Source organism: Bicyclus anynana, chromosome 6 (assembly GCF_947172395.1).
Source record: "Bicyclus anynana chromosome 6, ilBicAnyn1.1, whole genome shotgun sequence".
In the NCBI taxonomy this organism is placed as follows: Eukaryota; Metazoa; Arthropoda; class Insecta; order Lepidoptera; family Nymphalidae; genus Bicyclus; species Bicyclus anynana.
The window spans coordinates 13,627,737-13,655,728 of NC_069088.1; the positions used below are offsets into that span (position 1 = coordinate 13,627,737).

General features: G+C 35.2%; 2 protein-coding genes across 2 annotated transcripts; one reads left to right on the forward strand and one right to left on the reverse strand.

The window, feature by feature from the left end:
- Positions 1–725: 725 nt before the first annotated feature.
- Positions 726–2,522, reverse strand: LOC112055670 (39S ribosomal protein L27, mitochondrial). Its single transcript, XM_024095863.2, has 3 exons — positions 2,341–2,522; positions 1,983–2,146; positions 726–992 (listed from the first exon to the last, which is right to left on the reverse strand). The coding sequence occupies exons 1-3, from the start codon at positions 2,390–2,392 to the stop codon at positions 789–791; spliced, it is 420 nt and encodes a 139-aa protein (XP_023951631.1). The 5' UTR covers positions 2,393–2,522; the 3' UTR covers positions 726–788.
- A 5,817-nt stretch (positions 2,523–8,339) lies between these two features.
- Positions 8,340–27,988, forward strand: LOC112055672 (cytochrome P450 4d2). The gene is made up of 11 exons (XM_024095866.2): positions 8,340–8,590; positions 12,017–12,123; positions 13,670–13,760; positions 15,809–15,994; positions 17,088–17,157; positions 17,274–17,470; positions 18,430–18,539; positions 21,415–21,548; positions 23,808–23,908; positions 25,418–25,606; positions 26,819–27,988. The coding sequence occupies exons 1-11, from the start codon at positions 8,440–8,442 to the stop codon at positions 26,983–26,985; spliced, it is 1,503 nt and encodes a 500-aa protein (XP_023951634.2). The 5' UTR covers positions 8,340–8,439; the 3' UTR covers positions 26,986–27,988.
- The last annotated feature ends 4 nt before the right edge of the window (positions 27,989–27,992 follow it).

Below are 27,992 nucleotides of genomic sequence, written 5' to 3' on the forward strand. Positions count from 1 at the left end.
CGTTGCGGTGCGATGTCGTGTAGAAACCGAAAAGGGTGTGGATTTTCATCCTACTCCTAACAAGTTAGCCCGCTTCCATCTTAGATTGCATCATCACTTACCATCAAGTGAGACTGTAGTCAAGGGCTATCTTGTAAAGAATAAAAAAAAAATCTAAATATTTCACCTGGCTACTAAACACAACCTCACATAGTTTTTGTGTATTGTCTATGAACTTCTCAGTGTGCTGTGGCATTTTTTACTTCATATGTTGAGATGTCAGGTTCTGCCTCGTTGGTCGTCGTTAGCCTGTGTGCCTTTAGATCACAAGGCCTTGGGATCGAATCCTGGTCAGATCATTGAATACCTACTCTGTGACAAAACTTAGGAATAAAGACATTTTCTTTCTTTCTTTTTTTTCTTCCACTAAAATGTCTGAGCCCAGAGTTCAGAATTTGGTGGTGTTAAGTATTATGTTCACCTGGCCTATTCACTGATTTGGTCTTTATTAACAACTTATTAAAATAAACATGAAATCAACTGAGAAACGTTATCTACCTACTGTGAGAAATCTAGCCAATAAAGATTGCTAGAATACAGCATAATAGGAGATTTGTTAATGGACTTACTCCTTCTGATGGCCCATAAGCTCTAACCAACAACAAACGGCTCAATATCGAATAACAGATTGCAGAGATCCATATAAGAGAAAGATCTCGTGTTAACAAAAAAATAAAAATTCAAGACACACTAAAATAATTATAATCAATCAAACAATATCTACAAAATAAAACATGAGAAAAATTCAACTAAACTTCATCAATCAACTTAAACCTATTATGCTGTGGTTCTGGTATAACATTGAAATACTTTTTAAATATGGTTTGCTCCTCCCTTCCCGCATAAATTCTTTTGACCCATGTGTGTTCCCAGTTGGGGTCAAATTTTTCACAGGTGACTACTACCTTGCCGGCCTCAATCGCAAACAGAGTACCATTCCTTCCAAAACCCACCTGAAAAAAACAGAAAAGTATATTTTAAACACTAAACATACTGAATATTCAGATTAGACAAAATAAATTATTTAGGAGTGCAAGTTTATAAAATATTTTTATTTTCCCAACCATAGCCATGTAGGAATATCTCAAAAACATACAAAGTTGAAATTACACACTGAGATATACTAAAGCCATACTTGATGTATTCCAAATAACTTGCTCTGGGAACTAACTAAAATTTTAAAAGGCATATTAAATATGTGGCAGCACATCATGGTTTAAAAGAGTCAAGTTATAAAATTAAAGATTCATATTACAGTTGATCATAATAGCCGTGATACTGATATCCCTGTGGATATGACCTCTGCCTCAGATTCTGGAGGGTGTGAGTACAAATCTGATTCGGGGCACCTCCAACTTTTCAGTTGTGTTCATTTTAAGAAATTAAATATCACATCTCAAACAGTGAAGGAAAAACATCATGACGAAACATGCATACTAGAGAATTTTCATAATTCTCGGCTTGTGTGAAGTCTGCCAATCCGCATTGGTCCAGCGCGGCCTAACCCCTCTCATTCTGAGAGGAGACTCGAGCTCAGCAGTTAGCCGAATATGGGTTCATAATGATAATGATTAGGTGCAGTTAGTACAGCCATCATACATACAAACTGTACCAAATTCTTATTGCAAAACAGGTTCAGAATGACACTTTATGCACTGATGCATAGGTGCTGTGTTTTATTTTCTATGAAATGCATGCCACTGTTACTAATAACATATCTTGTTAACTAAATCTATCCTAATATTATAAAGACATAGTTTGTCAAGTTGTAGAGGGCAATATCTGGATATAATGAATCCATTATGAAAATTATTTTACAACTAGAAAGTCATGTTATTTGTGAGTGTCGTAGGCTATATTTTATCCGCCTATTCCTACGGAAACAGTAGCAGCGCGGGTGAAACTGCAAGGCGTTTGCTAGTAAATAATAAAATGCAACTTACATTCAGCCCAGGCATAAATCTTGTAGTAAGTTGTGTCGCTAATATATGACCAGCAGTTACATTATGACCATCTTGCACTTTCCATCCTCTATGCTTTGGTCGCACTTTACAATTGGTATTTCTTGTACTGCCTCCTGTCTTTTTACTTGCATTACGAACTAACTCTGGAAGTATTTTAAAATATGATTTTATAGGTTATATTCAAAGCAATTGTTATTCTAAAACGTTTTAATTGTGTTTGAGTTCGATGTTCATATTAATGTTATTGCAGTTTTACAAGAAACTGTTATAAAATTGATAGTACTTTTCTTTTTTATCAGCTCAATATGCAGAAATGCATTAAAATTATGCGACTTACCAACTAGTGGAGTTTTCGTTTTGCTAGAGTTTAAAATTATATTCCACGACATAGTTTTTAAAGTTAATTTTAGTGAAACTGCAAATTAGTTTTAGAAAATTAGAATTTTATCCAAATTCTAAACTCCGTAAAACCCTGGTAAAAAAAAAACCACAACAACAATGAAAAATTGACAAATGTCAATGTCAACGGTGAACGACTTTAGACTTCGACATTGACGTACCACAGACTTATGAAATACAAAGACTAAAATTATTACTGTAAAAGTCAGAGTATATTGTTTTCGTCCTCGGACCATTAAAAACCGAGTTTTCGTCATAACATTTATAAAACTTTTAATAGGAAACTGAACAAAATGTCAGAGAATTTGCTCTGTGGCTTTGCGTAAGTCTAAATTTCAAACAAATCTTTTATTTCAAGTAGATTTAGAATTTGAAAATATGGCGTCTAGTCCAGTCATTATAGGGGGTTGACCTCGAAAATTCGAAATACCCAGTATAATAACGCATAAAAACCTGTATTTTAAAACCCAAAAACAGTTCACAAAATTCACATAATATAATTGGATGGTCGCAAGTTTTAAAGTCAGGGGTCAAGGTCACAAAATCGTTTTGTTTTTTTTTTACATTTTTTGCAAATATCTCGTTTTCTATGGGTTTTACGCTATTTGTATTAAATATTAATATTGTAGAGAATAAAATTCTTTAAAACTTTTCGTTAAATCATTTTTTCATACCATGAACTGTTTCCGAGATAGAGGGCGTAGAGCGCGTGGTCAAAGAATTATCTGTGGTCAACTGGTAGTCTCGATCAAAAACTATAGTCCACAACTTTAGGCTTTTTACACAACAATATCACTACTCAAAAAGGTTCTTTTAGGCGACACTTTTCGTTTCGATTCACATACATTTTATTTTTAATAATAAGCTTTACGGCTCTGCGTTCTAGCCCTTTTGAGCCCGGATTTACATACAATTAATTAATTATCTTGGACTAATTATAGAAGGACCTGCCTCGCAAGACGTTACCTCTCTGTCAATCAATCAACGATCTAACGCGTGTATACTTATATCGTATCGATGTTTCATTGTTGTAATCGTTTTCGTCGACTGAAAAAACTCCCTAATCATTCCGGTTTGTGTAGTAAGTAGTTCAATGGCATGAAAAATGGTCAACAACTTCTAATTCACTAAAAGATGACGTGACGTTCGATTTCAGTTTCACCTAAAGGTAAGCGATGATGCAATCTAAGATTTTTTTTTTATTGTTTACAAGTTAGCCCTTGACTACAATCTCACCTGATGCTAAGTGATGATGTAGTCTTAGATGGAAGCGGGCTAACTTGTAAGGAGGAGGATGAAAATCCACACCCCTTTCGGTTACGGCATCGTACCGGAACGCTAAATCGCTTGGCGGTACGTCTTTGCCGGTAGGGTGGTAACTAGCCACGGCCGAAGCCTTCCACCAGCCAGACCTGGTCCAATTAAGAAAACCTCAATCAGCCCAGTCGGGAATCCAACCCAGGACCTCCTTCTTGTAAATCCACCGCGCATGCCACTGCGCCACGGAGGTCATCAAAAACATAATTATAATAAATAATAAATTTGTAATAAAAACAATATCTAAAAGAAAAATAGATACTATTCTTCTAACGAACGAACAAACAGCAAAACATCGATCCATTAATTTAATATTCTGTGTACAGATTATATTATTCTTGTTAAATATTTTATTATTTATTTTTGTTAAATATTATCGATGACTGAGTTTACCTCGTACCCTTCAAAAAACGACAGACAATTTTGTTGCTGCATTTGGGTGCGATCCAGTTCCATTTCTAATTCCTCTATGTTAAATATATAGAGTTTGCACAAAAACAATACAAACGACATAAAAAGAACCCAAGCAGACATGAGTCACAAACCATTATGAAAAATAAAGATATTGAGTTTTATGGGTATTAAATGTGCATTTATAAAATTAAATTATAACTTTAATTATTTTATAAATGTCGTATTTTCATATCAAAAGAAGAAAGAAGTTGTAATTAAAACGATGATTTCTTTTATTTTAACGTGAATGTAACCTTTCATTTATTGCAGAATTATCATATACTATGATAATTTTTTTGATTTTGTATTAATAAGTGAAAGAAGATTTGACATTTGACAGTTCACACTTCACAGCACAGAACACTACTTTATTTGCTGTCTATGACTAATACTCCTACTTATATATCAGTATTCGTTAATGATTCGTTAACTAAATCCCTTGTAATTTTTGTTATTTCGTTTTGTTCTCGTTTCGTTGTTATTGTTAATTATAGTTTATTTGTTGTTTGTTTACTGTTTTTACCCGACTGCAAGAAGGGTTATGTTTTTCGCGCGTATCTTGTATGTATGTATGTAATATTCTTTATTACCTCATATCTTCCAAACCGTTGAACGGATTTACGTAATTCAGATAACGTTAGATTTGTTTTAATAACCCAAGTGTTCTTAGATAGGTGAAATTAGAAAAAAAAAACCAACAAGACGACTGTGAGACGCTATAGAATCGGGGTGAAGTTTTTTTTTTGTGAATATTGCAACATGCGAATCAAATTCAAGGGATTTTTGTGAGAATTTCAAAATAGTATATCATGGCCATGTTAAAAAAACTACAATTAGGAAAACGTTATTTATTAATTCTAATATTAATTAAGTCTATACATAATACGCGAGGCGGACGACTATAAGGTGCGAGGTTTATGAAGTGTAGTTATAAAACACCTAAAATAGACTAAAAGAAATATATTGATTATAAAAATCGGACAAGTGCGAGTCGGATTCGGCCACCGAGGGTTGCGTAGATTTTTTGAATATTTACTTAATTTCGGTTGGACTTAGGTATACATTATCGTACTTTGTAACAAACGTAACCAATAAATCCGAAATTCACCATCTATCGTAACTAAAAAGTGTGAAATAAATTAATTAATTAAACAAATATAAAAACCCGGCATAAATGATATAAAAATTGATCAAACTAAAGTCGGGACCTAATAAAAAATGTAGACGAAAATAATTCTATTCAATATAATAGGTCCCGACTGTTTTCTAATTGTTTTCTACACTTCTGGACTGAGCTTTTTTTTTCTTTTCAGTTTTTTTATCATTTATGCAGTCGGGTTTTTTATCAGTTTAATTAATTAATTTTATTTAGTTTAGTACGAAAATTAGTGAACCGGAGCCTGGTACTAGCCGGAGCAGTTATTCCGCGTTGCTATTGTTTCCGTCACCAAAAAAGAAACGTACGAATCAATCAACCTTATCGTCCTCCGAGAAAACCGTTTTGATTAATGTGTTTAAATATGTCGAGGAAACCTTATTTCTTGCTTGCTTGCTTGCTTCTACCTAATAAAGAAACAAAACTATAAGAGTTCTTTATTGCCTACGGAACCCTTAATATAAGTGAAGCATTATCTGTTTGATAAATAACAGGATATATTATATAGGAATATAGAATTGAAAAATATTTGTTTATCACAGGAAGTTTTATTTCATGATAATATTCGTAAATAATGATAAAATGTTGAGCACCCCTGAGTCAGCTGTTTTTGTTTGTTTACATAGTTTAAAATACCTACTCAATTTGACTATAGTAACACGGTTTTAATTTATTGCTAAATATTTATTTATCATGTTTGATTAACTTTTAGATTTAATTCATTTTTTTTGGGTAATTATTTATTTCTAATTGAGTGTCAATTTATTTAATAACACTTACCTGGCCATGTAATTAAGAAATTGTACTTAGAATTATTTTAATTCTAATCTAATTTGTACTATTAAAGATAAAAAGAATTGATGTTTTTATTAAAAGTGTCTTTGTACAGATTTATTATACCTAGTCAAAATTAATAATGAATTAATGAAAATTAATAATTCTACGACTTTTGTCTCCAAGTAATTCATGATTTTTGGACCATATAATAGGGGTCCGATTCCCAAGTATAATTTTTAAAGTTATGAAAGAATTTAAGAATTTACAGATATTAAATAATATGTACTTAATTATTTTCTACTTCAAATGCTATTAGTGTAAATGAAAATATAATTACAAAGTTATTAAAATACCTATGTCCTTTAGTAATTTTTCAATTACCGAAAGAGATTATGAGTGTTATAGAATTGATGAATTTTGAAATTATTAGAAAGAAAGATTGTATCTAATATAAAAGTTAATAAAAAATGATAATTATATGTTTAGCAATAAATTATAACTTTACGCCATCTATCTCAGTCTCAAACAGTTCAAGGTATAAAAAAAATATAAACAGAAAAGTTGTAGCAAATTAAATTCTCTTGACTATTTATACCAAAATCATTTGTAATTCAAATAGCGTAAAACCCATAGAAAACGAGTATATTTGCAGAAAATGTAAAAAGAAACGATTTTTGTGACCTTTGACTTTAAAACTTCTGTTTTAGGATGCCAAAATACAACTTTTTACGTAGTTATAAACTGGATATGTCAATTTTCCGAGATATGAACCTAATTTGGCCTAAAATGACTGGACTAGTCTATTTACTGTCCTAAGCCACGAGTGAATAGTCAATATAACCTTGCCTCGAAAAAAAATAATTGCAGTAGCTTTCATGACAGCAAGGCAATCTAGTCTCCAATCTTGCTAACTTTGACCGTCTAGAGACGTAGGTACTAAGATAGCAATAAGATACATATTTAAGCGCATCTTATATGCTTTCTGCCTTTTTACTTACTAACCTGTAGATTTCTTCACGATATCGTACCGGAACGCTAAATCGCTTGCCGGTACGTCTTTGTCGGTAGGGTGGTAAGTAACCACGGTCACCAGCCACCCACCAGCCAGACCATTATGATAGCTTCAATCGGCCCAGCCAGTGATCGAACCCAGGACCTCCGTTTTGTAAATCCACCACACATACCAATGCGCCGTGATCGGCGTTGTTAGGTTCATATTTAACCCATCATCATGCTTAGGTACACATGAACTTAATTTTTATGATTAAAGCAAAATAAATATTATTGTTTTATTAAAATCGAAATCTCAATCCATTATTATATAGGTTAGGACTGCTTTTATACGAGTACTAGCGGACGCCCGCGACATCGTCTGCCCTCAGCAGTGCCGGATTAAGCTAGCGCCGGGCCTGTAGCAAACAGGCCCGGCGCTAGCTAAACAGGGGGCCCTTTTAAAAATTCTAATTTGACCTTCATATATCAAAATTTGAAAGCTCAATATTTTCTGAAATCTACAAATAGAAAGTTATTATTCTGTATTTTTTTTCCTCCAAATTTTAGGTTTATTACTTCGGAGATTTAAGTTTAAATCAAGTTAGAACAGTACTAGTATATCCTTAAATAACTCAAAAGCTATTCATTTTAAAATGATCCTCATACGAAGCTCTTTCATTTGATGAATTGCACTATGTAGTTTGCAAAAAAAGAAATATTTGTCCATATTGCCTACCAAAATCGACCTTCTTATTTTTTTCTCGGGCGCGGGGCCCCTATCTTAACGCGGGACCTGTAGCAAATGCTACCTGCCGCCCTATGACTAATCCGGCGCTGGCCCTCAAACCTATTTAATCCAGCCCTATCCCAAAATCAGTTCTTAATAAATACCTACTAACTATAAACTACCTCCCTGCCAAATTTCAGCTTTGTACATCAAGCGGTTTGTGATTGTGACAGATTTTTGGAACGGGATTTTGGTTTTCTATTCTATTCTATTATCGCTATCGCTATCGCCTTCGCTATCGTTATCGCTATCGCTATCCTTAGCGCTATCGCTAGCGATATCGCTATCGCAGTCGCTGCCGCAGTTGTTTAGCCGTGAAAAGGTAACAGACAGACAGACACTTTCGCATTTATAATATTAGTATAGATTACTCAGTAATTATTGGTATGCCAAATCATAATAAATTCCAGCCACGCACTTTAAATTGCTTAAATGTGTTGTGAATAATTCTGGTATCACCGTTGACCCCGTACCCGTAGCAGTCGCGCGTATTTTGCCGCGCAAAGTGGTCGTTACTTTTGATATAGTTCAATTAAAAGTGTTAGTAAACAAACATGATTGCGATTTTGTTATTACTCATTTTAATATTAGTAATGTTGGTGTCTTGGGTTGTTCTGCTGAAGGATTGTAGAACGTTCAATATCCCTGGACCTCGACCTCTGCCTCTGGTCGGCAATGGACATCTGTTTGTCACGAAACCAACAGGTAAGTTGTTATTACTTTTTTAACTTGTAAATAAACTAAAGGGATCGTTGCCTGGCGATAATAATCAACCTGTTGGATTTATTTTTTACATTACTACCGTCTCTACTTGGGTATTCCTATAACGGCAAACCGAAATTTAATTAACAGGCATAAGGTACTGTTAAAAAATTGCGACTCCAACATACCCTCGGTAATTTTTCGCTTCAAGCTTGCGCAGTGTTTTTTGGTATATGGCCTCAAAACTCAGCTGGAGTTAAAGCATTCCCAAGTGGCCATAATATCGTCATTCCTGGAAATAGATTTTTCCGAATTTTGCACCAACAGGGTATACGAAGAGCGAATGATTTTTCCCGAAAATCTTCGTAAAAGTGAGCAATGATAATTCTTTTAATGCGACGGCTCCAATAGGTATTCATAAAGGTATTAATATAAAAATTAATATTAATAATAATTAAAATATTATCTGATTATATTATACATGGTGGTGAAAATGAAATTCGTCAGAGAAAAGATGTCAACAAATTAAGCCGTTCCAACTTGGTTCCAATAACGTTTACCCAAATCCCAAACGTTAAAAAGTTTGCGTAAAGTTACCTAAATCATGAGTTTTATATTCCTGTCGGTACCACCTTGAATAAATATCTTTTTCTAATATAATTTCGAAATACTTGAAAATGATGTACCTAATTTTAAATTCAGCCGAACGTTTGCGTGTCTAATCTGAATCACGTTGAACTGATGCGTAAACTTTCTGCAAGTTTTCTTCGCTCCGAAAATTCCGTAAGAGACTGGTTTGATTCACAGTTAGTGTCGATCCAATCTCTTCAAACTTCTTTATATAGGTAGCTAATTCTTATTTAAAGATACAATCGGGTGGATTTAAGTTTAAGAAAATTGACCTTAACACGAAATAGCCGCGAATCAATATATTCAAACCTAGTCATCATCCCCATTTTCTATAAGACTAACTTGTAGATGCTCTCGACTTTGACCGCCTTGCCCTCTCGCAAAATTCATTTTTATGCCCTGTTTTGTTTTGTTTGTCATTATTTTGTTTTTACTTTGTTCCCATAATTTGCATAAACTCCTTTGTTTTAATATAACTTTTCATCTGCATTTAAAAATATTAATAAGGTTTAACGATAATAAAGTCTTTAAATTAAATTTATTTCGTAATACACAAAGATGTACTTACCTACCTATCTAAGTAAGTAAGATGAATTAGGTCAGATTGCATTTGAGTTTGACGCTGCTTACTTACTAGGTTCAATCTCTTCTCTTCTTCGCATTCTTCATTGCTGAAAGTCGTGTCAGCGCTGCAGTCCCTTCGATGCGTTGTTTACAATTCCCCTTCACACAGTCCGGTCCTCAGCTTTTCTAGTGGCTGTTGTTACAGGGAGGCCAGTGAGTAACTTAACCTGGTCAGACCAGTGGGTGATCGGCCGCGTGGTCGTTTCCCCTCCACCTTGCAAACCACTATTACTTTATTCAGGTCATCGGGAAGGCGACGGGTTATGTGACCAAAGTAACTCAAAATTCTCTGGTAACATACAGTTGAAAGCCTAGTGGTAATGCGAAGTGGTAATGTAAGCCTGTTTCAGTATCGAGATGTTTGTACTAGCGGTCCACGGTATAGATACGAAGCATCCTTCTCCAACACCTTATTTTAAGTGTAAATATATGTAAAGTAGAGATGAATTTTGAAATGGCATTATCATTCTATATCCAACAGTGAACAATTCTTATCTTGACTAATGATGATTCAATAATATAGGTATACAATGCATTTAATTACTATGTACTTCTTAATACATAGTAATTCAATGATACAATGTCATGTTTTAAATTACATAATTCCTTGTTGATAAAATACATTAGTTAGACGTAAACGTTTTTTCCGACGACGAAAATATAAGTAGGTACATTATATTATAAAACTAAAGTAGTTTTGCCGGTTTTCAAGGTAAACGCTTAAACGGTAACACAGTAAAGTCACAGAATACATATGTTTAAATCCACAACAGAATCGCAATTCCAATTAAAAGAAGGTTATTTAGTTAAAGGAAGCTAGAGTCGAATATAAACTCTATTTACTGACAAACTAGAAAAACGTACATGACGCTTAAACGGTAACACAGTAAAGTCACAGAATACATATTATGTCAAAATCCACAACAGAATCGCAATTCCAATTAAAAGAAGGTTATTTAGATAAAGGAAGCTAGAGTCGAATATAAACTCCATATTTTACTGACAAACTAGAAAAACGTACATGATAGCAATACTGTATAAATGTTAGGCTCGACAAAACGTTTCGAGCTTTTAACAGATTGTAAGTTATTAATTTATTATCAAAAATAAAAAAGTAAAAGTAAAATTTATTCACTATCGAATTTTTCACATCCATTTTTTTATATTAAGAGATAAAAAAATTAATACATTTTTATTCTATATCTACATGTCGCATGACGATTTGTGAACGGGTCAGCACCCCAAAAGTCAGTTTGCTTACGAACTACTACGCAACTGCGTATATCCTATCCACTTTTGCAAGTGCTCCTAAACCGTCGCTAAACTATGTTGTAAGTGTAGCTGGTTCTAAGAAATAAGGTTATCTATGCATTACTCGCTCTAAGATGTCGAATCAATGCCGATAGACCATAATATTCATATAAATATTACAAGTACGGATTCTAATAAGTGCTTGATGACTGATGAAACAATTCAATTATTTTTTTTCAAAATTGGACTCAAAATTATTTTTTTATTAAAAAAAAATATTAGAAATTAGAAATTATTAGATTTTGTTTAGGTGATAAATGCTCATTAAAACCTGTCACTTTTATTGCATAACTAGCGGATGCCCGCGACTTCGTCCGCGTGAAATTCAGTTTTCACAAATCCCGCGGGAACCATGGATTTTCCGGGATGAAAAGTAGCCTATGTGTTAATACAGAGTAAAATCTATTTCCACTCCAAATTTCAGCCAAATCGCTTCAGTAGCCGCAGCGTAAAAGAGGAACAAACACACTTACACACGAACTTTCGCCTTTACAATATTAGTGTGATAGTGTGATGTGATAGCCGTGATAACCCAGTGGATATGACCTCTGTCTCCGATTCGGGAGGGTGTGGGATCCAATCCAATCCGGGGCATACACCTCCAACTTTTCAGTTGTGTGCATTTTAAAAAATTAAATATCACGTGTCTCAAACGGTGAAGGAAAACATCGTGAGGAAACCTGCATACCAGGGAACTTTCTAATTCTCTGCGTGTGTGAAGTCTGCCAATCCGCATTGGGCCAGCGTGGTGGACTATTGGCCTAACCCCTCTCATTCTGAGAGGAGACTCGAGCTCAGCCAGTGGGCCGAATATGGGTTGATAACGTGATGTGATAAATACATTCTACTTTTTTTTATTTCCAGGCTTCCTGCCACTTCTTCGCAGGTTGAAAGATGAATTCGGAGACGCATATCGAGTACATTTGTTCCACAACCCGTATGTGGTACTGTCACACCCTAAATACGTAGAGGTAAGATTTTTGGAGTCAAGAAGATACCTACACCACCTACTTTTCGATTTTTTTATAAAAAATGACTGGAAAACGTTCTTCTGCCATAGGTAATTTTTTTTCCGATTTTGCGATCCGTTTCGGAGTGACGATTATTTTATGTACCTATTAGCGGACGCCCGCGACTTCGTCTGCGTGAAATTTATTTTTTTTACAAATCCCTCGGGAACCATGGATTTTTCCGGGATGAAAAGATCCTCTACCTACCAATTATTAAGTCTTTAGCTTGGGCTTGATTTTGCCCATTTTGCCCTTCTATCGCAAGGGCAAAATGGGCAAAATCAAGCCCAAGTGCAATATGCCGAGTATAAAAGGTAAATAAAGAAAGGGAAGGGACGGACGGTTCTGTAGTGGCGGCGTTAGAGAGTAACAAACGTCCAAACAGACATCCAAACGAACATCCACATACATGCAAACATGCATACAAACTTTCGCGTTTATAATATTAGTAGGATTAATGAACAAGAACCTTCAGCTGCCAACTACGAGTATGTTCCACAACTTCATGAACAAGAAACAATCATAATTATATTTGTTTGATAATAAAAAATCCTATAACTTCCATGTACATATTTTTTTACTTACACAACAGTATAATAATTATATAATGATTTATTTATTTTGCTATCATCCGCGAAAATTCGGCGAACCCATGCGACAACGTCACCCAGGTCCGACAAAATAAATTTTGAGTATTTTGTATAATGATTTATTTATTTTGCTATCATCCGCGAAAATTCGGCGAACCCATGCGACAACGTCACCCAGGTCCGACAAAATAAATTTTGAGTATTTTGTCGGACCTGGGTGACGTTGTCGCATGGGTTCGCCGAATTTTCGCGGATGATAGCAAAATAAATAAATCATTATATAATCATGATGAACTTCCGCAAAGTAACGCCTGCTTCTATCCAATATTTAACAGTATAATAGTTTACCGCTCCTCTGGTGATTTGAGAAAGGTTGTTTATGTACATACATCGGTACTACAGGTTAGATAGACGTCCTCGATGTAATATTGGTCTTCATACAATTTACAATTTTATCGAAGTTGGCTATTGACATCCGATACTAGTTAAATAAGTTCTGAGGATATTTTTTAAAACTTCATGAAAAAACCTTTCTTAGATTTTCTGCGAATAGATAGTGAATGGACTGAATCCAATAGTTGCGAAGTGAAGACGTTTTCTTAGTATATTAAAGCACACGCAATTCTCAGGAAGTTCATCTTGAAATCGTGGTTTCGGGGTTTTGTTTCCACCAGAAGACAAGCACAACTAATTTAGTAATATAATAAAAATAGATATAAGTTAAGTTACTTAAATTAGTAAACTTGTAAAAACAGGGTGACCTTGACCATAACACCTACCACGTGAATTACGTCACTTCCATTATGTATTATCTTATTTTTTACTAGGTACTAAAAAAAGACAAGTTTTAAATATGCTATAATATTGTAGTATTTTTATTATCTAATAACATCAATTAAAATTGCATTTATTTACAGCCCTTAGTATCACACAACGAACTGATCAGCAAAGGCAGATCCTATTACTTCCTTAGGCCCTGGCTTGGAGATGGTCTTCTCACATCAACAGGTAGGATTCTATAACTAGAAAATAATTAAAAAAAAAAATAGGTAAGTCTATATTTAATTCAGAACCCCGGATCCTTAATTAACTGACGGACTCGGAACTTGAGAGTCATAACTCCTAATCGATATAAGTTTATGTGAGTTCTATCGCCTCTAATGCGCTCATCCTGCTCCATACAGAAAGAGTCCAAAACTGTCTTTTACAATCCATTTAATAACCACAAATGACGTCTTTTCGACAACAAACAAGGCTGACAAAGACATGATCATTGACGATTAGGTTATCCGTCTACCTGTGGTGCTGCAAATTAACATGGATGATTATCCTTATCATACTTCATACTAATATTATAAAGGCGAAAGTTTGTGTGTAAGTGTGAAAGTATGTAAGTGTGTAAGTATGTTTGTTCCTCTTTTACTCCGCGGCTACTGAAGCGATTTGGCAGAAATTTGAAATGGAAATAGATTTTACTCTGCATTAACACATAACATCATCTCGGAATTTTCAACACGGAAAAATCCATGGTTCCAGCGGGATTCGTGAAAAACTGAATTCCACGCGGACGAAACCACGGGCGTCCGCTAGTACTTAATATATTTTAAACAATGCACTCGTGCAAAAACTAAACGCTTAATTAGACGTTGCGTTTTTAAAATTTAAATCGTGAGCAATAACTTGACAAGTGGCTACCAAACAAACACAGTACAAACAACATTCGAGCCAGGTGTCAAGTTAATCCGCACAAGCTACGTACGTACAGGGACCTATTCACTAATTTGGTCTATAATCGCAACCTATCAAATCAACAGAAATGTCATCTACCTACTGTACGAATCCTCGAAGGGTTGTCAGTAGGCACCAGATAACGTTTGTTACTTACATATAATCTCTATTTCGTTTAAGTCAACTAACATACGTTTAAGCCGTGATAGCCCAGTGGATATGACCTCTGCCTCCGATTCCGGAGGGCGAAAATATCACGTGTCTCAAACGGTGAAGGAAAACATTGTGAGGAAACCTGCATACCAGAAAATTTTCTCAATTCTCTGCGTGTGTGAAGTATGCCAATCCGCATTGGGCCAGCGTAGTGGACTATTGGCCTAACGCCTCTCATTCTCAGAAGAGACTCGAGCCCAGCGAGAGCACGACGAATATGGGTTGATAATGAATATGATGAAGATGAACATAGGTTAAACTTAGTGAATTAGCCTACAGGAAGGAGGGTGGCTCTTTCCTGCTAACAAGAATGTCTTCACAGAAAAACCCATAACATGATTGAGCGCTCCATTTATTGATACTAGAGTCTATCAACATTTGACCCGGTCATAGTTTAAGGCGCAATCTATTTTAAAAGTCATTGCAGTTATCTTAGTTTATTAACTACCTACAAAAACAATGATGTCATTAAAAGTAAAATGAAATTCGGAGAAATTGTTATCGATATTGATGAGCATAATATAAATGGTCTAAGATCCGGCATTAGAAATATATACCCTCATCTGTTATTTATTCGTGATAAGAAATAAATGATACCTAGATAATATTCACAGCGTCACATTGCCTAGATGGCTTTTGAAGCTTTTGACATATTAGAAAACTGAATAACTGATGAGGTTGGATGAGGGTATATAAGCATTTAGTCATCTATTTTTATCTGGCAACCCCACAGTTGCAGAGGAGAACATTTCAAATTCTGCTGGGTATATTATTTCAAGGAGTGTATGATTTTTTTTAAATTAACTAATGAGGATGAAGGAGATTAAATAAATCAAAAAATATTAGCAACAAAAATACTATTCGGCCGCAATTCAAAAAGGCAACCTATATTTTGTAGCTATTGTAAATAAAAGGATGAAGAAAATGCTTAATTTCTTGTTGAATTTTTACAATGAAAGTTTTCTTTTATTAATAAGTGTAAAGTTTTTTAAATTTATTCTTGACTTAAGTCATAAAAAGATCGAACACCTTCAGATAAAATTTTACCTAACCTAAACTGTTGAATGTATGTTTAAAACTTTGAAGTTATAAAGAATTTGAATTTTGTCCTTTAGGTTCCCGATGGAGGACTACACGAAAATTTTTGACTCCAGCTTTCCATTTTAACATTTTGCAAAACTTTCTTCCTGTATTCCTAAAAAACGAGAAGATACTAATAAAGAAATTGCAAAATTACACCGATGGGAAATCGTTTGACGTGTTCCCAGTGATGGCACTGACTGCACTGGATAATGTTACAGGTGAGTAGACATTATATTTTTAAATATAACCAAAATTAATTGATTATGAAACACGGCTAAAACTCACGTGATATTAGGCCGGAGTATGTATATGTAATTAATATGAATAACACTCACGAGAGTTTAAATTCTAAAATAACCAATATTTCTGTTTCCCCTCCAACTCGACTAATTGAAGGGGAAAAATTAAAAGGAGATGGTCCAAAATTGTATGGAGCCCGGGATCAGTCATTGTAGCCTGGCGGAAATAAAATATTTTTTTTAACAATTTTTGATTATACAAATCTACGAATTTATTTTAATTCTTTCGAAATAATATTTTTCCTCTCCCGAGAAATGCAACACTACTAAGAGTTATAATGGCGGATTCATGACATTTTCAATGCAGTAGTCGATTTGACGTTTGCTGTCAATAGTCATTTAATAGTTGCTTTATGGGCGCCATCTTGATTTATCTCAAAAACTTGGGTTTTAATTTTATTTATTTCTTTTTATTTATTTAGATTTATTCACTTTAATAAAACTCTTGTGTTTTTTAAATTTTCATGATACGGGATACAAGAGTGGACCTGAAATGGACCATTACCTTTGTGTTTGGGTACGACAATATTCCAGCGATTGGGGATCGAACCACCACCTCACGGTGATAATTCCGGTCCGTAGGGCGTCTAAGTCTCATGCCACTAGACACCCCATCCTATTACAATGCTATTATGTTTTATGACCACTTAAGATAAATTGAACGTTTACAAGGTGACACTGGATCATACGACGTACCCGTATGTAGATGAAGTAACGTCCGGCGATTTGGTGACTTAGCGTTCTTTTTTGCATTATCAGACTTACAACCCAAAACAGAAAAAAATAAAATGAACTATTATAAATAATACAATAAAGTCAAGAAATAGAATAACACGAAGACAAACTTACTTATAGAACATAGATAGGTAAATTAAGACAAATAAAAACAATAAGCCTTAATAAAACCTAATAGTTAAACAATATATGTATAAATACTTAGCTAATTATTAAAATAGACTTTCTAGTTTTACACTAAGTATATAAATAATGAACATTAAGAAATTGATTTTAGAGTCAATTATGGGGGTGTCTATTGAAGCACAAACGAACAGCGAATCCAAATATGTTAAATCAATTGAAACGTAAGTAATGAAAACGTAACTTACTAACACTGTGATCAATTTATCAAGTACCTAATTGAAAAAGAAAGAGCTGATTTTCCAAAATTATATAATTCTCATAATTTTAATATTTTTAGTCTCGCCAAAATAATTTCTATGAGAATGAGAAATCCTTTTGCGGGAGAAGACGCCATCTTCAATTTACTCAAATATAAGAAAGATCAAGATGAAGCCTTACAGGTTCTTCATACTCAGACACAGAAAGTGATAGATATACGACGAGAAGAACTAAAAAATACGGACGCATCTGATATCAACAAACACAGCGATACAGGTAAAAATTAAAATCTTCCGCATTTTAATATTGTTATGTATTCATAAACAAAAAATAGTATCATAACATAAAGTTCTGAGTTTCTGAGTCGGCACTTCTTAGTAGATTCAGACTCACAGCAACAGAAGAACCACAATCTATCTACAAAGAGACGGACTTCATTTTTCAAAAATGATTATAGTACGAGATCCGGCAACCGTAATTTAAACCCTCATCTATTATTTATTTGGGATAAGAAATAAATGATAGAAATATTCACATTGACATATAACAAATAGGTTGCCTAGTAATATTGCGCCCGGTGACTGCTATTAAATGATTAAATTCTTTATTGAATTAATTTAGTCTACCTCACTCATTTATTTATGTGTCACTATGAATATTATCTATCATTTATTTTGCCTCATTTGTCTGCCTCATTTGTCCCGTGGTTAGCTGGTTCAACTACGGACAATGAGGTCCAGGGTTCGAATCCCGGGTCAGGCCAACAAAAACAAATTGGGATTTTTCTTACAAGGAAAATCTTAATAGCAGCCTGGAGTTGGGAAGTTGGCGGTGTTAGTACACCACCGTGCCTCGGAGAGCACGTAAAGCCGTCGGTCCTGCGCCTGATCTCTCACCGGTCGTGTCGGTCTGCCGTCCCATCGGATTTCGAGAGTGAGGGAATAGAGAGTGCACCTGTGCTTGCGCATACACTTGTGCACTATAATATCTCCTGCGTACATGGTTAATCTCACCATGAGATTAGCCGCCGTGACCGAAAAAGTCGGTCGGGAGCATATTATTATCATCTATTTATTCACATCACTAAGTAATAAAAAATAGATGAGGGTATGTATTTTTAATACCGGTTCTTAGAACATTGTGATATCTACGTCGTGATACAATATTCTTGAAATAAACAATTAAATTAACATGTTAATGATGTTGTTAATGCAATTATGATGTTTACATTGTAGGTGAAAAAAATAAGCACGCTTTCTTGGATTTGCTGTTATTGTCATCGATCGATGGCAAAAAAATCGACGATCAACACGTGAGAGAGGAGGTGGATACATTCATGTTCGAGGTAAGATGACAAATTATGTTAAATACCTAGTGTTAGATATGTTAGGTACTAGGTCATGAAAAATGAGGCGCACAAAAGAGGAAATTTCCACATCTCAATGTAAGTTGTGATCAACAAACGTTATTGAAACAAATAATACCTATATGTATATTGTCTACAATGTCGAGATGCGTGTTCAGGAAGTGTAAAAACTATATATACATAAATAAATAATGGAAGGAAAGACAAAATTGTGCATGTGTGCCATTAGTTTGCCTATTGTTCGGATCACTTTTTGCGGTGATTTTGTAGGGACGTAACCGATCTATAGTGTAAAATTATCATTAAAGATGACAATGTAATGTGAAACAAAGTAGCCTTGACATCTATATAAACTAGCTTAACCACAATATCGCGATACAGTTTAAATTGAAGGTTAATTACATACCAGAGTTATTAAAAACCGCAATTGTAAAAGTTTCAAATTTAAGAAATATTAAAATATAAAGAAAAATGTAAATGCTTATTTTAGAGCCGTGATAGCCCAGTGGATATGACCTCTGCCTCCGATTCCGGAGGGTGTGGGTTCGAATCCGGTCCGGGGCATGCACCTCCAACTTTTTAGTTGTGTGCATTTTAAGAAGTTAAATATCACGTGTCTCAATCGGTGAAGGAAAACATCGTGAGGAAACCTGCATACCAGAGAATTATGTTAATTCTCTGCGTGTGTGAAGTCTGCCAATCCGCATTGGGCCAGCGTGGTGGACTATTGGCCTAACCCCTCTCGTTCTGAGAGGAGACTCGAGCTCAGCAGTGAGCCGAATATGGGTTGATGACGACGACGACGAAAGAAAAATGTACAAAAACGGTCTTATCTAAAAAATGGTAATTTGACGTAAGCTTATTAGGTAGGTTGATTAAATTAGATTAGCTTAGATTAAGTTTCTATGGGCCTTCAATTTATAGCCACTTTAATTAGGCAAATGTCTGGTAATTTTATTATGATCAAAGTTATGTATGATCTTGTTTATGTGTGGTATGTGTTTGGTTAATCATAAATAAACAATAATAAATATTCGCTAAAAAAACGTTTTATAAGCAAAAAGTATTTCCTTCGCTTAAATTTTTTTGTTGTTGGATAAAAACTATACTAATACTTACTATAAATGAGAAAGTCCTTCTGTTTGTTATCTTTAGATACACGGCCGAACCGGAGATATTTTTGATAAATACAGATTTTGATTGGTAAAAATATAAATTGGACGTTGGATATAATTTGGACATAAATCCATAGTTTCAGTAAGATTGGCGAAAAACAGAAATTCTGCAAGCAAATGAACAATGCTGCAGGCATCCGCTAGTTAATAATATAATTCTCTTTTATTAATATTGATATTAACTCGGCAACTAAGTAACTACATTAAGTTAACAAAGATGGACGACGAAATTTTGTTACAAACAAAATATTTACGAACCAGTTATACGTATTTTTATACCTACATACAGATTTAATTATGTGAAAAATACGGTAATATTGTAGTTACGAGCTCGACTGATCATCAAGATAACATAATAATAGCAGTCGAATAAAATAAAATTAAGTTACCTACTATATTATACCTATTAGTATAATTTTTGTAATAATATGTTGATAATAACCTAATTTTGACACCATTTTCCGCTTATTACCCGATTACGGCGAAGCCAAAAGGAAGGGTAATGATTTTGGTTTTAGTATCCCTCTCTCAGAAAGACGTCTTCCTTCTTTTTATACGAGAGCGGACTTAGTTTTTAGAATTACCTCGCTGGCGCTACTCCAATACGGGTTGACTGCCTTAACATCAATGATTTTATACTTTTAAATATTTAACGTGCCTCACCGTACCTCACTGAAATCACCGCAAAAAGTAATCCGAATTTAGCTACTCCTCTGAGTGCACATAATATGCTCAATTTTTTGTTTACCTACGTTATATATTTATGTATAATTATAATTCTTACGCTTCCTAACACACCCACGACATTGAAGACAATATTTGAATATTACTAGCGGATGCCCGCGACTTTGTCCGCGTGCGAATCACTTTTTCCCAAATTCTGCGGGAACCCATGGATTTTTTCGGGATGAAAAGTAGCCTATTTATTAATTATTCAGTGTATTTCTTTTTCCATTTCAAATTTCAGCCAAATCACTTTATTTGGATATACACACATATAGTTTCGACACTTTAGTGACATACTTATCTAATAGTATAAAATCTTTGCTTATAATAATGATTCTGCAACGACCACTATATGATATTATTGATAGGTATACTACCTGTACCTATTAATGACCGAAACCTTCGGCTTAACATGCTCTTTGTGGCACGTGGGTTAAGGTGGCGTATATCCAGTGGCGAATTTACCCTAAGGCCCAGTAGACCACGGCCTAAAGCGACCAGACGTTAGGGACAGACATTAATGACACAAAATATGGGAATAAACAATGAAAAGTAACCAAATTTCACCAATAACAATAATTTTGAGTTTTTCATTTAAATGTGCAATTTCCCAAGACCTCGGAAAATATTACAAAATAGTTTATTCAAAGGCAATAAATAATGTCTGTAAAACCTAATGATCGGTGCTGAAAAAAAGGGCGTATTAATGATTTTAAACATATTTCGTTGTTGTTATTATTATTAACGGGTACATACCACGATAACGTGGTCACGGCGGCCACGATCCATGCAACTGGGTCGAAATATCGACATTAAAAATCATTTTATCGTGGTATGTATCCGTTTAAATAATATGCATAAGGGGCGTATTAGTACTTTAGGGCCTTGGGCGGCCAAGACTACAAATCCGCCTTTGATGACGACTAACAAAAATTGTCTTCTAATTCTTCCAGGGTCACGATACTACGACATCCGGTATCTCATTTACTTTATACTGTCTCGCGATACATCCTGAAATTCAGGACAAAATTCTCGAAGAACAAAGAAGGATCCTCGGAGAGAGTTTGGATAAGGATCCTAGCTACGTGTGAGTTTTATTTTCAACTAAATATCCAACTGTCCCTACAAAGTTCATAATCAGCATTGATTAACTAAAACCAGTTCGAAATTAGCCTCGCTATTTAAGCAATTGTTTAGGGTTCATTTACACAAGCATCACGGTGCCAACGGCAGCTGGCAACTGCTACCGCAGACTGCAGTCGACGGCAGTCAACGGCAGTCGACTGCAGCCGGCGACCACCATCAACTGCCGCCGAGACGTTGGCGACTGCAGTTAACTGCCGTTGACTACAGTCGACTGCCGTTGACTACAGTCGACTGCCGTTGACTGCCGTTGACAACAGTCGACTGCCGTTGACTGCCGTTGACAACAGTCGACTGCCTTTGACAACAGTCGACTGCCGTTGACTGCCGTTGACTACAGTCGACTGCCGTTGACTGCCGTTGTCTACCGTCGACTGTCGCCGAGACGTCGCCGACAAAAATGTTCAAAAGAAAGCAATTTCAAAATCTGCGCATTTTTAATTGACCTTGATTGCCTACAAATGTTCTAGGTAGCATATTTAAAGTTAGTTCTTTGTAGTTGGCTTAAGGGTAAGGGGAAGATTGCGGCATGAAGAATCCTTCATCCGGCACTGACTAAAACACGTAAATAGGTACTTAGAAAGGTATTATGAAGATTCTTGTAACAAACAAGTAATAGTAATTATCATCATTAATTAAATAATAATTAATCCGTTATGCAGCAATTAAGTTCTACATTGTCATTAAACCTTGACTTATTAAAGTCACTAGATCGATAAATATTGCAATACGCCCATTGATTAATTACGTCGTCAACCCATATTCGGCTCACTGCTGAGCTCGAGTCTCCTCTCAGAATGAGAGGGGTTAGGCCAGTAGTCCACCACGCTGGCCCAATGCGGATTGGCAGACTTCACACACGCAGAGAATTAATATAATTCTCTGGTATGCAGGTTTCTTCACGATGTTTTCCTTCACCGATTGAGACACGTGATATTTAATTTCTTAAAACGCACACAATTGAAAAGTTGGAGGTGCATGCCCCGGATGGTCTAAGCCCGGACCGGATTCGAACCCACACCCTCCGGAATCGGAGGCAGAGGTCATATCCACTGATCATATAGACATTATCTATCATATTGATTAATTATTACATAAATATTTTAATTTTTTTTATTTATTGAAAAAAAATGGTCATCTACGTCAAACTTAAAAATTCTAAATGACCTAGCGACCAGCTAAACACCAGCGAGGAAGAAAATGTCTGCTATATTTTTAACCGACTTTAAAAAAAGGAGGAGACTCTCAATTTGACGCGTATGTTTTTTTTTTTTAATTTTTCTTTACCGCTTAACTTCGTCATTTCTTAACCAATTTTGAAAAATATTTATTGTTTGCAAGAGTATATACCTATACCACATATAGTTTCTGTGTCTATACTAAGTAATTAAATGGGACCAATCTGGAAGTTTACTATACTTCCAGATTCGATTAGTCCCATTTAGTTTTCTTGAAAATCGGTTCAGTAATTGTGTCGTCGTCGTTATCAACCCATATACGGCTTACTGCTGAGCTCGAGTCTCCTTTCAGAATGAGAGGGGTTAGGCCAATAGTCCACCGCGCTGGCCCAATGCGGATTGGCAGACTTCAATTTTTGAATTAAGAAATTTTCTGTTATGCACGATGTCACGATGTTTACCTTCACCGTTTGAGACGCGTGATATTTAATTTCTTAAAATGCATACAACTGAAAAGTTGGAGGTGCATGCCCCGGACTGGATTCGAACCCACACCCTCCGGACTCGCAGGCAGAGGTCATACTCACTGTGCTATCACGGCTCCAGTAATTGTGTGCTAAAATGAAAATAACAAAATTATCCGTACTGTGGCGCTTTTGTTCACTATGTTATGACACTAAAAACAGAAAAAAAAATTATAAAAAAATCAACCGACTTCAAAATCGCAAAATAAACTAAAAAGCGAAAAATAACATCGTATGTGTTACCTCCTGAACGCTTTAGCTATTTAAAATGCAACCCCATGATATGGGCATCAAGCCTGTTTTTTTTTTGTTTTTTTAAACTATTCATGTTATTATAATCATTTCCGCTTGGCGTACAAAAGTGTTTGTTTCCCAAAAGTTAATGAATAAGATGTTTTTTTTATTTATTTAAGCGTCATTGTAAGCTTGCCTATATGAATTCTCTTAGAGGATGATATAAATTTAAAATTTAAATTCTAATAGAGAATGAAATCATTACAGAGATCTAAAGGAGATGAGATATTTAGAGCTGGTCATCAAAGAGAGTCTGCGGCTGTATCCATCTGTGCCATTGATAGAAAGGCTTATGGTTAAAGATACTGGTATGTAATAACTTTATGGATTTTCTACATATTTAAGGTAGGGGAAATTATAGCAATATGCTGAGTTGGGACATTTTCTAGGTTATACTACATAATGCAGGGTTAGGGTTATGTGGCATAATCTAGGTATTTGTGGCAAAGTTAGGTTTAATTATATAAATTATATTGTAATGTTTAGCTTAACTGGTAATAAAGATTTTATTTTTTCTTTCTTTCTTTCTATTTGATGATTTGATTCACATCGTCAATGCACAATACTCAACTGTATATTAATGTACAATATATTTACGACTAGCGGTTGCCCGTGACTTCGTCCACGTGAAATTCAGTTTCACAAATCCCGCGGGAACCCTGGATTTTTCAGGATAAAAAGTAACTTATAAGTTGCTCCGGTTCAGCCGTTCCAAAGACAAGCCCGGAAAAACAGCAAAACAGACAAAAATTGTATAAAAGTTTGTTTGTGGTCTGGTAACGTGACGGCCTCCGTGGCGCAGTGGTATGCGCGGTGGATTTACAAAACGGAGGTCCTGGGTTCGATTCCCAGCTGGGCAGATTGAGATTTTCTTAATTGGTCCAGGTCTGGCTGGTGGGAGGCTTCGGCCGTGGCTAGTTACCACCCTACCGGCAAAGACGTACCGCCAAGCGATTTAGCGTTCCGGTACGATGTCGTGTAGAAACCGAAAGGAGTATGGATTTTCAACCTCCTCCTAACAACTTAGCCCGCTTTCATCTTAGGCTGCATCATCACTTACCATCAGGTGAGATTGTAGTCAAGGGCTAACTTGTCAAAAAAAAAAAAAACGTGTAAATAACTCAAACACGTGAGAAAACAATGTTATTTTAAAATCGCAGACAGACACATCAATTATTATTATTTAAATGTATTATGTAAAAACATAATTTACCAATTACTCAGTAATTGTAAATTCAGCAGCTAACAGCTGCCTTATCGCTTCCCTCGTCTATTAATTTACGCTAAGTCATATAACTTAAGTAGACTTTTTTTTTGTATACGTAGAACGATTTACAAACTGTTTACTAGAAGCAGCATAATAGAAATAATTAGAGGCAAATTGCTTTTAATTAAGATGCGTATGCGTTTCAATAAATGCCTCCTAACAGTAATTAGTTAGTACACCTAACCCTTACGCTGGTGGATAAAATCATACGGATTACGGAATTCCTGGTGGATCAGTGGGACCCATATTTTTTTTTTGATTAGTTTTTAGCAAACCAATGATTTAATTTTTTTTGGCAGCTGCTACCCTTCCCCCCCCCCCCCTCCCCCCTAGTAGTGCGGTCGGTTACATAAGAAACAATAGTTTCAGCTGAAAACCGGCCAAAACCGAAGCTAAAGTTGAAATTCGGTTTCGGTTTCGACCGGAAAAACTGGTTTGGTCGGACAGTATCAATTGGTGAGATACTATTATTTAAGTATAGCTGCCCCCCCCCCCATCCTGGCTACGCCCATGATAATGATGATGATGATTATACTAATTGTGTCCACAGAAATAGCTGGTCTAAAAATAAGAAAGAACACATCAGTGATAGTGAACATAATGGAGATGCAACGTCACCCGGCTCTGTACGACAATCCCATGGAGTTCCGACCAGAGAGACACGACTCGACGGCTGCTCAGTCCGCGAAGAATGCCTTCAGTTGGCTCGCCTTCAGCGCTGGACCGCGGAACTGTATTGGTAATATTAGATACCTACATTAAATATAGCGAACGCTGCTTTCACAGACCCGCATAAAGGGGAATGCCCACCGGCCCATACAACGTCGGCCCAGGTAACCCAGGTAAAAATTATATAGAGATGATAATATGATGTGGTTAATTAATTGGCTTAGTAAAAGTATGTTTCTTGAAGAAATATAAGTACTTTTTTTGGAGTTTACTCCTTAAGAATCGATTTTTTATATATAAGGCGCCCGGTATGAGAAAAATCCGAGGGGTAAAACCAACTGAACTAACGAAAAAGTGTCACGTTTTTGGTGCGCACCTTTAGTGCGCAACTTTCTAATTTAGCTGTGAGTGTATTGAGACGTACATAGGGTATGCTGTATAGGCGACTATACCTATATACTATATGTTATTGGGCTTGTTTGTTTAATGATTATATCATTGTAAGAGTAAAATATATAATGTGAAGTATATTATAAAGTCTATTAGTTATTTTACAATTCTATACATTTAGTCTTCTTTAACATAAGTATTACTAAAGCCCTACTCGATGTGCACTGTTTACCAACAAAAAAAAGTGTGTATGTTAAAAAAAACAAAAAGTTAGCTCGAAGCACGTCTCAATACTCGCGCCTTATAAGTGAAAGGTGCGCAACCGAGGTGCAGCAGGCCGGGGCGTGCGCACCCGCCTACAGCGTGCACATGGGTGCGATGTGCAAGTTGTTGGCGGCACAGCGCACGGTGAAAGGTGCGCAGAATAGGTTGCGCACAAAAAACGTAACGCATGTCATTTCATAACTTATTGGAGTTTACTCCTTAACAATCGATTTTTCATTTATACCCCTCGGTACGTTTTTTGTGCGCAACCTATTCTGCGCACCTTTCACCGTACGTAGCCGCCATAGCGTGCACATGCCTAGCGCGTCCGCACGCACTTGCACGCTGTTGGCGGGCGCGCACGCAGCGCTGCACCTCGGTTGCGCACCTTTCACTTTTCAGGCGTTGCTATTGAAAAGAGTAAACTCCATTCGTGCGTCGGAGCTGACACACTTTTTTTTATCACTCTTTTAGGGAAAATATTCGCAAGTGTACTAAAGCGGCGAAATAACATTTGAAGTTATATAATTTATTTGTATTATTTTATTCTGTTAGCAACAAGCCCAAAAATTTGAATACTTCTTTCAAGTTACTTACATCATAATTACAAAACAATAATGTATTTCAGGTCAAAAATTCGCGATGATGGAGTTGAAAGTTACAGTGGCGGGTGTCATTAAAAACTTTATCGTCCTACCCGCAGAAACAGAAGAACCGAAATTGTGTGCTGAGCTTATTTTGAGGAGTGATATTGGTGTCAATATTAAATTGAAACCTAGAAATAAAAATTATTAGGCTCTATTAGTTTATTCGTAGTTTGTAAGAAAACAAAAACATTGAAACTCAAGAAGCTCGTGTCGTTTCTACGCTGCGTATGAATTTACCACAGAATAAAAAGTAATAGACGAAGTTATTGAGATATAACTTAATTAAGTTGGTTTCCATTATTTCATCAAAAATACTGTTAAAAATCATCTAAATATAATAATAATTATTTTTATTATTTGTCACAGATTAAAGAATAATAGGCAGATAGAGCGTACGGAACACGACGGTGTCGTAGCCGTTACAAATACAAAATTCAAAAACGAATACATTCTCGAGTCAGTGCGACACGAATCGAACACGTCGCCTCAGTTATTTTCATTATTCAAGAAAATGGCGTCTTATGTTTTTAAATACATATTTTAAAAACTGTTTACAAAAAACTAAAGAAATAAGATGGAGTATTTTTTATTGGTAATTATTGATTATTATAATATTCATTTACGTAATTGTTGTTAGTGTTAAATTATATACTAATTATGAAAAAAGTTTGAATTTCGCGGATGTCAAAGAGAAGTGTGATTTTTTTATGGGTTTCACCAGCTTCACCAGGCTGCTTGTAAATACACATTTTGGACATTCTTTATTCTCTGTTAATTTTGTACATTTATTTTAGTAGCTAATTGTAATCTGTGATGGTTCGGTTGATATTTGATGCTATATTGCATAATTTCAAAAATATAATATTTACAAATCATAGGTTTAATCAACGACGTAAGTAGTACGTACAATAAAATTTCGTTGGGGATAATCTTGAAAAAATGTAATTGGTCCAAACCTACGAGTATTTTATGTACCTATAGTCAACCTATAGTCTACATATTTTATGGGTCCAAATATCTAAATTTAATGTTAAAGATACTAGTATTTTGAATCTCTAAATAGTTTATATTAAAAAAATCATAAATAAATTCCGGAAATGAAATATAAAACAAAAAAATATACAATACAAATTATTATAACAAATCACGAATCAG

What these genes read in the sequence shown, in the direction of transcription:
- LOC112055670 (XM_024095863.2), bottom strand. Translation starts at nt 2,392, where the DNA reads ATGTCGTGGAATATAATTTTAAACTCTAGCAAAACGAAAACTCCACTA. An exon ending in AACGAAAACTCCACTAGTTG is followed by an intron (nt 2,147 to 2,340) that starts GTAAGTCGCATA and finishes AAATACTTCCAG; the next exon opens with AGTTAGTTCGTAATGCAAGT. An exon ending in GATTTATGCCTGGGCTGAAT is followed by an intron (nt 993 to 1,982) that starts GTAAGTTGCATT and finishes TGTTTTTTTCAG; the next exon opens with GTGGGTTTTGGAAGGAATGG.
- LOC112055672 (XM_024095866.2), top strand. Translation starts at nt 8,440, where the DNA reads ATGATTGCGATTTTGTTATTACTCATTTTAATATTAGTAATGTTGGTG. An exon ending in GTTTGTCACGAAACCAACAG is followed by an intron (nt 8,591 to 12,016) that starts GTAAGTTGTTAT and finishes TTTTATTTCCAG; the next exon opens with GCTTCCTGCCACTTCTTCGC. An exon ending in CACACCCTAAATACGTAGAG is followed by an intron (nt 12,124 to 13,669) that starts GTAAGATTTTTG and finishes ATTTATTTACAG; the next exon opens with CCCTTAGTATCACACAACGA.